Below are 13,438 nucleotides of genomic sequence, written 5' to 3'. Positions count from 1 at the left end.
GTAGCAGGCTAAAGTAAAATTCTTAGTAAGAGTATCAGATCTTACCAGCCAAAATTACAAGAATTTAACTAAAAAAATTCCTGAATTCTAAAGAAGACCTCAATATTACCCATTTGTCTCCTGGATGAAAAAATTCTCGGGTTTTTCCCCAGATTTCTGAGTTGTCCCAGGGTGTAATAGACTGAATATTTACATAAGTAGAAAAGTTTAACAAATTAAGACCCAGTGAAAAAATCTATTTTGTTCCTAATGCCTGTAAACGATAAAAGCATGGAGGAAATGAACAAAAATTAACTGACAGTCTATAATGGAACTTTAAACTGGAATTTTCACTCTAGATGCACTGGATGCCTGCATTCAGTTTCAAGTAAATGCGCCATGTTCCACACTGAGTCTAATCAGATGCAGGAGATTTAATAATGATCAGAAAAACAAATGTATACACAAAGACAAAAGTGTTTATTTTCTTTTTATATTTTCTCCCTACTTGGCAGTAAACACTGAAATTTTCTTGTGCTTTTTCTGAAAGATTACACAGAATTAATGAGGTATAACAAAGACACCAGTCTTTTAATCTACTAAGTCTTATTTAAATATTTATTTAAGCCCACACACGTCACAACTCATTATGAAACACAGACTACATGTGTCAGCACAACACAATCAGAGCTTCTGGTGTTTTATTATTGGTTTATATATTACACAGTCAGATCCTTATGGAGGGTAAAACATACGAGTTGGTCAGTTGATAAATCAGACAGAGACATATGAACAGCATGACAGCATTCATAAAACACTTTTGGATTTGACAATAATGTTGGACGGTATTTCTTTTTAATTAGTATAACTAGCAGCAGAAAACTCAGCTCTTTTATGACTACCAATCAAGCAGCCATTTCAAACTGATCAGCATCTAAAAACCAGCCACAGAGAACAAGCACATCACATCTTTACAAAAAATACCTTTAAAAATATGACAATTTTTTTTACCAAATCTTGAAGAAGAACATGGCAAATTACTTGCTCTTTGTGATGATGTATTTTCAAATTTTTACTTTCAAGGCACGTGCAATATTCATTTAGCTACAAGACAAAAGAAAAAGTGATTATCAGCAGTAAGTACCATGTACAAATGACAAATTTAATTAAAATGGTGGAATTACACTATGTAAAACAGCTAAATAAACAATGATCACAACTAAAACGGAACAACAAAACTGAAATTACATTGGTGAGAACATCAGCTTGCAGTACATTTTTGATCTGCCAAGCAATACACAGTTACCCTGTGTTCTGGTTTGTTTTGTGCAGACTACACACACACACACACACACACACACACACACACACACACACACACACAATCATGTACCTTATCCCTCCAGCCCATTGGGCAGGTGTACAGCAATATCCACTACTGTTTCTCCTACTTAACATGCAACTGGTTTACAGCTTTTGTGTGTGTGTGTGTGTGTGTGTGTGTGTGTGTGTGTGTCAGAGAGAGAGAGAGAGAGAGAGAGAGAGAGAGAGAGAGAGTGCGCGCCTGTGTGTGTGTGTGTGTGTGTGTGTGTGTGTGTGTGTGTGTGTGTGTGTGTGTGCGGATGAGCATGTAGTTTAAAATTAATTCTGGAATAACAAAGTTAATGACTGTCAGTGTCTCTGCCGATTTACACCATGAGTGCAAAAACAAACAATTTGTACAACTACAATTGTACATGCTGCAGCTTGAAATGCATACAGAGTGCAAGTAAACCTGCATATATGATTTTCTTTAATTTTACACAAATATTGTCAGCAAAACAGTTAATACTAGCCGTTATAGAAAACTATGTTGCTCTTCAGTCAAATTAGAGTCTCAAAATTGTGTTCCCTCCTTACAAGTGATGAACTGGGAGCTTTGATACAATACTACATTCACTTTACTGCACCTCTCAAACAAAGAATACTCTATTTATCTTAGTTCTAACGTTGTAAATAAACAGGAATGACTGAAGATGCTGTCGTTATTTATGCCTGTGTCAGTAAGTCTAATATGCTGAATCACTTCTCCTGTTTTTGTTCACTGCGAACCATAACTATTCACATTAAGACTATGTCTGCTTTAAAGAATCTAAACCCCTTGCAGTATAATACAGGGAAATTATGAAATATTGTGCAATTTTTTCTTAAATAAATTTTTAACGCAATTCCTAGTCAAATCTACTTTCAATAATAAGTAAATACAGGTTACTGTAAACTGCATTCCACACACTAAGTACGCGTCAGAGTATCATCTTTATCCCTTTTCTAAGTTATGTATGTCGTTTCAGAAGAATTTCTTGAACTCCTGAATTTTATTTTCAGCTTACATAAATATGTCTTCAGTTTCCACAATATTTCCCATTCACACAGAGCATATATTTTATTACGTGCCCAATGCTTACAGTGAGGAGGACACATTATCCTGCGAGGAAAGTTTTCGACAGATATTCACAATTATCTTTCACGTTTACTTTCAAACCTTCTGTCTACTAAATTGTTGAGCATAATTGAGAACTCTCACTGTAGATAGTGGCATGATAACCTGCATAATCTACTTCCTATCACTTTGTAGTCCTCACAAAATATACTTGGTGCAGCACAAATCTAACACATCTTATGTTAACAGACTATGATTACAGGTTCATATGGTAGGAGGAGGTTCCAAAAGATATTCAAGTTCCACCCCATAAATAATGCTTAAGGTATTACACATCTAGTCATTCTCTGTCGTAATTAAATTAGTGACCAAAAAATGTTTCTCCAATGAATATCACAACACTGTAAATAGGTTTATCAAATATGTATTTCCATTAAACGGAATTTTCATGTTACAAAAATTTTCCATATGTGCATCCTGGCACAGGTTTGTTAATTGTAAACATACAGATATTTTTACAGGATTCAGCAAAGCTTCCAGATTGTCACTTGTTGCATACGACTGGAGGGCTGTGTTCTCCTAGTACTTTGTCAGCTGTCAATAAATTACTTTTATCAGTTTGCAGGCAAAGCTAATGAAAACTGGCCTTTCAAATTCAAGTCACTACCAAAACTCGGCAACTTCTTTTACTACAGCAATGGTAGCCATATATTAGAGTCAATCTAAAGTATTAAAAAAATATGTCTGTAAGAACCATCCCATGAACACAGAATAAATAGAGTACAACTTTACTTAAGTGAGATGATTCTTATAGAGCAAAGTTGCAAAAACCTTCACCCTACACACATAACATATAATGACAATGTATTTTACAATATTTACATTAAGGAAGAGACTGGTGCTGTCCACTACATAACCACTCCTGATATACAATTGGTGAAATGTGACAATTACAGAGATGAGCAAAAGTATTACACCACAAAAACTACAATCGTCAACATTTCAGTAATGACATGAGCAACTTCCCTGACATAACTGTCTTATAATATGACTACTTAAACACTGAGAATTGTTAGTTAAAATAAACTCATCTACCTTACTTATTCTTGCCTGATTTTCATCCCTACTATAATGATTTAATTTTTTTTTTTTTAAATCTATAGTATTATGTACATTTTATTTCACGATATTTGTCACTATGTCAAACTGACACATACTGAAGTAAAAATGGACATACAGGAAAGCAAGTGTTTTATATAAGGCTCCTTTTTTAAACTTTTCGGGGTGTTATTTGAAGCTACAATTATGGAACAGTGAATCTACATTCTTTTGCAAATTTATCTACTCAACTTTACATACAAAATCCTCCTCATTAATGAAATAGTGCACTGTACAATAATTGTCATTAACACTGCACTCATAAGAAGTAAAACTTCTCCAGTGTACTTTAACTGTAATGATGCACAGTTGTTAAATGAGAAGCAGAGAAATGCTGTGAGCTATTAAAGATTGATCCCAAGCCACACAGCAACAGAAATTGCTGGGAAACCTTCATTAAGGTTTCACTTATATGCTAATTATATTGTATATAAGGAATGATTCATTCCCTCCATACAGGAACAACTCTGTTCCAGCAATTGGAAATATGACCCATAGACCAGATACAAATGGCAGTGACTGGTGGAAAATTAAAGTAAATACAACATTTGCACATACCTACATCCATGAAGGGGGAAAAAAGGGCAACATTCCATACACCTTCTAAAACACATAAAGAAGATAAGCTGAATATTTACTTAATCACACTTTGGCGATAATAATAAACACCCAGATGAAAAGTCTTTTTTTTTCACTCCAGACATTGAGTAATCGTGACATATACACACAGGAAATCACACAAGTCCATTTGTTACCTACTGTATATACTATACTGACAGTATTTGGTAAGGCCTCAGTTTGTGGGATTAACATAAATCTCAACATTTGATGTACTGTAAGATTTTACTGAGAATATTAATATGAGCTCTAAAACAACTCAGAGCTACACAAATACATTTTCTGTACCAATATAGCAATAGTGAACATTTTTTTTACCTAACGCAATTACAATGCTTTCACTGTAACATGTTTCTTAAAACTATATTTTTCTGCATGAGCAAAGAAAAGGAAATGACTCATTATGTAAGCAACTTTTTCTATACAAGCTAATTCAGTAATTTGTGGAAGACAGGATGTAAAATAATTAAAAAATGTTCACAAAGCTTTGTATCTTAATACAACACACAAATACATACATTTCCTATTTTTAAAATTTTTCTTTACCTTTTCAAATTACAAGTTATGTGTGTATATAGTGATTTTCCTCATCAAAAGTCTGCTATTCTGAAGTAATCCTTATAGGCATATTGTAATGCAGTACATCAGTTACAAATGTTTTTTTTTTTTTTTTAATTTTGTGGTCAGCTGGTACCATAAAATGTAGGTAATACATTAAATGCACACAAGTCAGTTCACTAGGGAAACATTTTATCGCCTAGTCTAAGAAGTCATTTTCAATAAATCTGAAAGTAATACAAAGCTCTCACACTCAAGCCTCACAATGCTCACACTTTAAAATATTGACCAGAGGAACACAAAATCAATCCTCTCATACCCTAATAACTAAAATAATAGGAAACATTCATTAAGAGAGTTCAAATACATCAACTAAGCAACAATGCTCTAAGAAATAAACTGTAAAAAATCTGACTAATTGGTGTTATGAGATCGGTGGATACATATGCAAACAAAATGTTCAGCAGTGTATTGCATTAAGAGCTTTAAAATAGGGCATAGCAGGATGTATTACAGCTACACATTAATAATAACAAAACAATTCAGTCACAATGACTGGCTCTCCTTATCTTATTTACAAGCAAGAATGCAAGAGTAATAATGATAACACACAACCTGAAGGCAAGCGGTGATCTACAGAGGCCTGCAAATTTTATACTGTTTGAGACACACACACACACACACACACACACACACACACACACACACACACACACACACACACACACACACACACACACACACACAGAGAGAGAGAGAGAGAGAGAGAGAGAGAGAGAGAGAGAGAGAGAGAGAGAGAGAGAGAGAGAGAGAGAGAGAAATCTTACTATGTAACACATTATTTATAATGCTGTTGAAAATATTAAATGCAAACATAAATGTAAGCCCAACACAAAACAAAAGTTAACAGAGCCATGAGATTTTTTTATTCTGCTTCATAGCTAAAAATAATAATTAAAAACATAACATACTGTTAATAGCTACTATACATCTTCACATCGCAATGTCCTCACACAACAGATGAAATACACACAAAAATTACAATTAGCAAACCTCTTTCCTATATTAAAAATAAGGATGTGTCACTATTTTATGAACATCAGTATCAGATATTTCCCCATCAGTTAACTTAGTCTCCTACACTAACAGTTACTAGGCATCTTGCTATGCCCACAACTTAAGCAGCACTTAAATTTATGCTACAACTATAATGAAGGTGAAATAAGACAAGGAAACGTGTTAGCCAACTGGAACTACAGACATATCAAGAAAGTGTTTTATGAGTTAGGACACAGATAACGAAGAAGCAATGCAGTAACTGAAAGAAACCAATTTCAGATCTCACTATTTAAACACCAAAAAATTTGAATGCACTGCAGTCTCAGATGTATATGATAACTCACCACTAAATATTTTTACAATACATAAATAAAGATACATGCCTTATTAAGTAGATAAATTAACAGTCAAATAAATTTTGTATCAAATGCACTGATTTACCATGAAACTGCCTTCCAGATACTAGGCAGATACCATTATTTTGTGTACAAATCCACTGGCGCACATGTGTGCACGCACGCGCGCCCAAACACACACACACACACACACACACACACACACACACACACACACACACACACACTTTTAATACAGTGTTCAATCAGTACTAATGAACACACACTTCTTTTGCCACGTGACACGGTTACTCTCTGAACAGGCCTGTCAGAGTTAATACCACATTTTGAAGCAAATATCAAATGAGTGTCACACACATTTTCACTTGTTCATTAACACTGCACTGATTGCATGTAATGGCATCATTAATACAATCACATCTCGGTATATACAGAGGCACAGTTCACTATTTACACTTCCCAATTTGTTTATTAGTATTTACCAACAATACGAAATCTTTTATTTTTGACGGTTGCCATCGTGATGTGTCCTTACTCTCCCGACAGCCACACTCCTACACACTTCACCACCACGTTTAGAAACGTTAGTTCGTGAAGATTAGTCTGGAATCAAAATTCAGGTATGTTAAGTTATTAATTTGCATTAGGTGCAAACCATACCCCACTCGGCTGCCACATGTGGAAGAGAAGCAACCCAACAACCGGGCGAGAACGAGAATATTCTAGACATTTTCACAATTGGATGCTAGGATGAGGATAGCGTCACTCCCATTGATGGGGCGAGGGAGGTAGTTCAGACGGGTGGGCAACTGTAGAGCTAAAAAAGAGAGAGAGAAACCAAAATGTTAAATTTTTACAACCACACACCATTTAGGTTAATGAACATTCCATTTCATGACTAAGCTCACAAAATGTTCTAGTCTTTATAACATATTAATCTATAGGTCATTTTATAAGCACATGCTGCATTATCTGCAGTTTACAACATATCTCTTAACATAAACTTACAGCTCAGCCAACCCTCGATTCAACTTTCAGAAAGGAACACAGAATAAACTTTTTTTCTCTTTGCCCTAGCAGTAAACATTCAAACAAAGAAGAAGACAAGAAGTATTCTGCCAAACCGAGGACAAATACTCGCGAGCGAGTGTCATCGGGAGCTGATCGAGCATTGCCTGCACGTGAATAACGTATAGTAAGTACAGGAAGGTGTGGACTGTACCCTCTCAGCATGTCCGGAGTACGACATAGAGCTTTATCGATCATTATCGGGGAAGGGATGAAGTAGGAGAAGAGAAGGCCCTCCAGATGTTTGCCTCTTGTGGCTGTGGTTGCAGCCTTACCTGGCAAAACTCTTGAAAGCTGCAGATTGAGGATTAATGCACAACGGGACTCTACTGGTATTCAGTTGTTCTGCAATAAACTTGTGCATTTCCTCTGTAAATAAAAAAGAAAAAAGGTATTAACTGACAATGATTAAATATATTCTGAAAGACAAGTAAATCACATATATTTTCGACACTTATCTAAAGAAATTATGCATACACTAATAACACATAAAAGAAAAAGCTCACAGCAAGCCAACATTTCCTTCCGATAAACAGCATCTGTACAGCACGGTTACAGAACAATATAATACAACTATAAACAAATAACGGAATAAGATGCTGAGAACTGGGTAGAGAGCTATAATAGGATAGAGCAGTCTGAGGTGAGCGAGGATGTGGGGACCAGAAGGGAGGGTGCTGCAAGGGCTGTAAGAGGGAGGGGGAGAGGAACATGGTGCCAAAGACAGATTGCCACGATGTAGGCAGCAGCAAATTGTGATATGGGGGAGGGAACATCACGAAGTGAAATAATACAAACAAATAAAATTGTCATGACGAAGACGACGACAGAGGGCTCGAAATGGGATGGAAGCAGGTGAGTGCAGATCTGGAAATACCTGCAGCCACAATTTTCACTAACCTCAGCCCTACACTCACTCCCTTCCAGAGACCCGACCCACCACCCACCACCTACGAAACCCTCGTCTGCACTGGCCTCCTAACAGCCACCGGTACAACAAATGCAACCAGCTCCCTTAAAAGACTGAAAATTAATATCCATCACCAACGATAAGGATGTGGTTCCACACCAAAAAATTTCCCCATCACCTCCAGAAAATAGACATTTCAGGTTGCCCAACTTATTTTTCGTACAATCCTACATCAAAAGTTATTTAAATAACCTATTCTTTTTTGTGTGAAAGATATGGCTAACTGCAAATAAGTTTACATGAGAGTAAAGAAATACAATGTAAAAACTTTAGCTGTTAGGACACACTGTACGATTTTTTTTTTTTTTTTTTTTTTAATATGTTGAAAACTGACAATGGCCAAGTGGCTGGAGAAATGTACATCCCTCCTACAGGTTTATGACACATTTTTATACAATAATGTCAGTGGTAAGTATCAGGGGATTATTGTTTTTGCAGCCTTAGGAACTTTTACAGCTTTAGGAACCGCAAGACAAATTAGGTCCAAAAATTAAAGAAAAAAGGACTGTTTAGCTGTAAAAATCTTGCAACCACTACCAAAATCTGGAAAAATTGAAAAGAATAATTTCTAACATTATATTCAAAATGTCATCTTACAAGTTGCAGAATATAATTCATTGCCTTTGGGGGATTCTCGGTCTGGACATGATGACACCTCGGTCTTCGAGGACGGTGAAAAGACTGTCGATATACTTCGGGTATCACCTGGAACTACTAATGTGATTCAATCTCTTTTTTTAAATTTTTTTCTTTTGTCAGTAGAAAGCATTTTTCAGAAAACTACCATTCCAGGTTTTATCAGTGGGATAGTATCCTTAAACTTCAATCGTTTATGTATTATCAGTTGCATCACCACATTTCGCAAACTGTGTCGAGTATACCTTGTACACAGCACGACAGCTGGGACAGTTTCTTATTCTGTCCCAGTTCTGTCTAAATCAAACAAGTACTGTGAAGTGCTTGAAAGCACCAATTGTTCTTCTATCAGGTATGCCCCATGGAAGTAAAATGTTTGTTTTCATCCTTCAACAGACATTTCACATTTTTGGGATGACTGCAGAGAATAAACAAGGAATTGTTACACCATCACTGAAACATATTATTCGAGAATTATCATGAGAACTATGCTACAGGAATTCTTCTAAAATTATCTACGTGCAAGAAATATTTCATTTCAACAAATTAAGGTACCAACTGACAGATTTTATTTGTAATGTAACATCAAATACAGTCCTTATTTTTTTCTCTCTGCTGGTCATCTTCATAAGGCTTACATCTGCAACATTTTAGCTGTCGACATGAACAGCAAGTTGTTCAAAAATTAATTAGACATGACATTTTTGGTATGATATAGCTATCAAAATTCACATATGTGTACCCTGGGATTTTTGTGGCATGCGGTGCTACACTCGCTTGCCACAGATGCTGATATGCAGCTAGGCTGGAAAGGCTGTACAAACCGCAGTTATAAGCAGCAAAAATAAGCAACTTCAACATTTTTCGACCATAGATTTCTTTTGGTGTATTCTCCCAGGGTAGTTTTCGACCACCCCTTGTGAGGTCCCTAACAGTGCCCGACATGTTAGCAGTGTCAGTTGAAATACCCAATATGACATTCACACGGACCCTATCTTACTGTGAACCAATGAAGAAAAGAATCAGGGCTTTGTGGCAAAGTGGGATGTTTGTAGGCTAAGGGAATCAACCCAGACAGAAAATACTCTGATGCATTAGCCTTACCAGAACAGCTGAAGAATAACTATTTGTATTGCTTTCAACCACAGAATGAGCCTCAGATATAAAAGAACCCAACTTCTTGTGCCACGAGAAAGAATAATAAACCTCTCGAGTCTGATGTGATCCAGGAATTGCGAGAACTACAAGTAACAACACTCGGTATGAACCTAAAAATAATGTGTGAACCTTTGCAGAAAGGAAGGAGATAATGAATTTGACACAGAGGAGGAAGATTCATACATTTAGGTCCACTGAAAGAAACTGAAAATAACCTAGTACAAATTTGTTGAGGGGCTACTATAAATTCTACTAGTACGTCCAAAGACAGGAGGCTCAAAATGGAGTAAGCATGATACTCCACACGAATATCGCTACTCGTCACTGATGTTACTTCTTAAGTGCCAAAATAATCAAGTCTACAATAGCAACTAGGAACACCAACTTCACAAGAATTCAAATATATGCACCTCAACAAGACTGGAACGATGAGACAAAGCTACAACAGGAGGATGTCATGATGTGCCAATTTGAATGCACAAGATGGAACAAACAGGTCTGGTGACGAGATAGTGATGGGGAGCCTATGGAACTAGGAAAGTTTCCTACATTTTTGTGTAAGAAATATTTTTGTGATCCACTTGTAGCTCTCCTTGCAGTCCTGTCATTCTTTGTTTTCTCATAATAGTTTCCTACTCTTATACTATTTACCATCTGGCACTTTCTGCGTTGTCGTCTTTTTCTTCCACTCTCAATTCTTTCCATAGCATCCATCAGTAAACAATCTCTTCTCATCCAATGTCCAAGCCAACTGCATTACCTCCTCCTAATATTCTTTAAAATCTCTCTCTCCTCCCTTTTTTCTCAACACCACCTCATTTCTCCACTCATTTTATCCCTTCCATCCTCCTCCCTATCCATGTCTCAAAACATTCTTCTTTCTTCTTCTTTTTTTCTCAGTGTCCATGCTTTTCTTTTCACTAATCATTCCAAGTGAACACTGCAATAGTTTCCATTAATAATTCAATTACTCGCATATAAACACTGTACAGCTTTCTACATCGGTGTGACTACTAACCAGTATGGACAGCACGAATGACCACCGCCAAACTGTTGTCAAGAACAAAGTTGACCACCAGAGGCACAATATGCAACTGAGCATAATGTGCTTTAATTTCAGTGGCTGCTTTACAATCCAGACCATTTGGATCCTTCCCTTCACCAGCAGCTTCTCTGGTAACCCAATGTTCCCACAACCTCGACCCAACAATTTCCCCTTCCCCCATCCCATCGCTCCTACCTATTCACTTCCCCACATTAAGCTACAGTGTGCGCCACACTGCATCGGTTCCAATGCCCGTACATCACTTACCATCCCTCCTTCCCACTTTCCTAATGAGCTTTCCTTTCTATGAGGCACTAGCTTAACTGGATACTGATGAGGTAGGGAAAAGGGAAACTGCAACAAATACCATGGTGGAACCATGTTGGCATTTACATGCTTATCTAAGGAAACATTAAGAAAAGTTAAATCTAGATGGCTAAAAAGATTCAATCCTCTTTATTAAGAGTATTTCCCTTAAATTAGTTGTACTGTACCACAATCCAATGTCAATTCATATCCCACTGATAACCAGGTCTATGTAAGAACTGAATACATTCAGACTGTAGCAGTTGCAGAGCAAACCACCATTTGGTAAGTGGGCTAGTGCTAATGTCCTTAGTGAGAGCAGTGTATCCTTACAGTCTTAAGCAGAAAGTACACCACATAATGACAGTTTTCAACAGAAAACTGAAAATTATGCTTTGATGTGGGTTATTACTATGGTAAAAATGTTCATTTACTCCTATCTCTTAAAAATGTGGTACACTCAACTGCATGTGACTAAGTGAGTGATCAAGCTGAGAAACAGCAAACAAACACAGTTGCATAATGTGAAGAATGTGATACGTTCTACCTGTGTTCGGTAAAAAATATGAAATGTGAAGGTTATATATCACAGTATTCTTCAAGAAAGTATGTTCAACAACTTCTACAGTACAAATAAAAGCCAGCTTTTAACTTCTAACATTGGAAATGCCACTCCTCCATTACCTGTCCATCTCTCCAACAAGATAAAATACCACACAGGTCACAAAAATACTTAACAAGCGCATCAGAGCAGTTACTCAGTTATTGTAACTAGTGATGTTAATGCCCACATATAAGGTGAACTAGTCTTCACAATTTTGTGTACTTTTACAGAAATTATAATAAATTTGTTAGTAGTTACCTGTGTCATGAACATAAGTATTGCAAAAATTCAATCAATGACAATATGTTTATATATTAATTTACTAACCTTTGACCTGCTGAACAGAAGTCAGCTTCTTCTCCCACAGATCATCGAAGCTGTGGGGTGCGACAGGCTCGAAGTCCGGCGTGTACTGCCTGAGGCCTCCCGGAGTTGTGTAGCAACACTTGCACATGCAGGAGTGATATCTCAAGCGGCCCTCGTCCAAGTACGGGTGAGCCAGGGCATCACCCACTGTTATTCGCTTGTCCTGGTAACAAAAAACAACACAGTAATGGATTACTGCCATGAAAAAATCTATATTTGATTTGTCAGCTACTTTCCACATTTCAGTTACAAGAAAGGTACTATCAGCAGAGTGCCTAAAACCAGTCCAGCTGATACAAATTTGTTTATCTTCCACACACTATTACCACAACTGGAAGTAACCACACAAAATTTTTTCGACGGCAGGTAACACGTTCCCTTCTAGACAGGTTAAATTTAGCTTTGCTCAGCACAAAACTCAGTGTTCAGATTTGCAAAGTGCACAGAGCCGGTGTCCCGATAACACAAGACGAGAAAATTCCTTAGAATTATCCGTATTCTCGAGCATCGTGTACTGGGCAGATTACGCCCAAAATACTCGTCGGCCTATGTAATGTATCTGAGATTGGCCAAAAAAATTCAAAATCATTTTACATTTGGAAGCATTAGAATGTCTTAATAACTAAACACGGCGTAAGATGATAACATCCATCATATCGACACTAAAATTGTTTAATATTAGCACAGTGCTTCAAAAATTTTTGGCCTGAAGCTCTAATGACGGTTTAACATAGTGGGGTGCTCAGTAATCTCAAACTTATTTTCTACATTACTCTTTCACAAGGCAAAGTCTGTTTCAGGGATAAAGACTTGGTCTTTTATTTGGGCCGACGGAAACAGAGATTCCAATCTTCTGTAAATATTTTTCTGTAAATATGATTCGAGGTCATTTCATATGGCCGGATATAAAGTGAAAACTAGGAAGCTGTGAGGTAGCAGGCTGTTTGTGTGAATATTTCGAATGGCAGAGAATGTGCTGCCGTAACTTCGTGCGTCTGAAATACAATTTAAGCCACTGCCTTATACAGTGGCTACAGGTTTCAAGTCCCATTATTAAACTGCCAGTTGTTAAACAGGCTGAGCAGCTACGGCTTCTTTTTAGTGTGTCTCTTTTTCTGCCAATAGGTGGCACAGAGAA

General features: G+C 36.8%; 1 protein-coding gene across 2 annotated transcripts in view; it reads right to left on the bottom strand.

The window, feature by feature from the left end:
• Positions 1 to 440: 440 nt before the first annotated feature.
• LOC126326117 (serine/threonine-protein kinase NLK) overlaps positions 441 to 13,438 on the bottom strand; it is a 384,109-nt gene continuing 371,111 nt past the window's right edge. Inside the window, exons 8-10 of one of the 2 annotated variants that reach the window (XM_049995567.1) lie at positions 12,262 to 12,463; positions 7,491 to 7,584; positions 441 to 6,964 (exon numbers count right to left, since the gene is read on the bottom strand). In XM_049995567.1, coding sequence (XP_049851524.1) covers positions 6,910 to 6,964; positions 7,491 to 7,584; positions 12,262 to 12,463 — 351 coding nt within the window. In that variant the 3' untranslated portion in view covers positions 441 to 6,909. Of the gene's footprint in view, positions 6,965 to 7,369; positions 7,585 to 12,261; positions 12,464 to 13,438 lie in introns of both variants that reach the window. The other variant, XR_007560592.1, reaches the window with a different exon arrangement.

Source organism: Schistocerca gregaria, chromosome 1 (assembly GCF_023897955.1).
Source record: "Schistocerca gregaria isolate iqSchGreg1 chromosome 1, iqSchGreg1.2, whole genome shotgun sequence".
NCBI lineage: Eukaryota > Metazoa > Arthropoda > Insecta > Orthoptera > Acrididae > Schistocerca > Schistocerca gregaria.
This window is presented reverse-complemented; position numbering and strand designations above follow the sequence as displayed.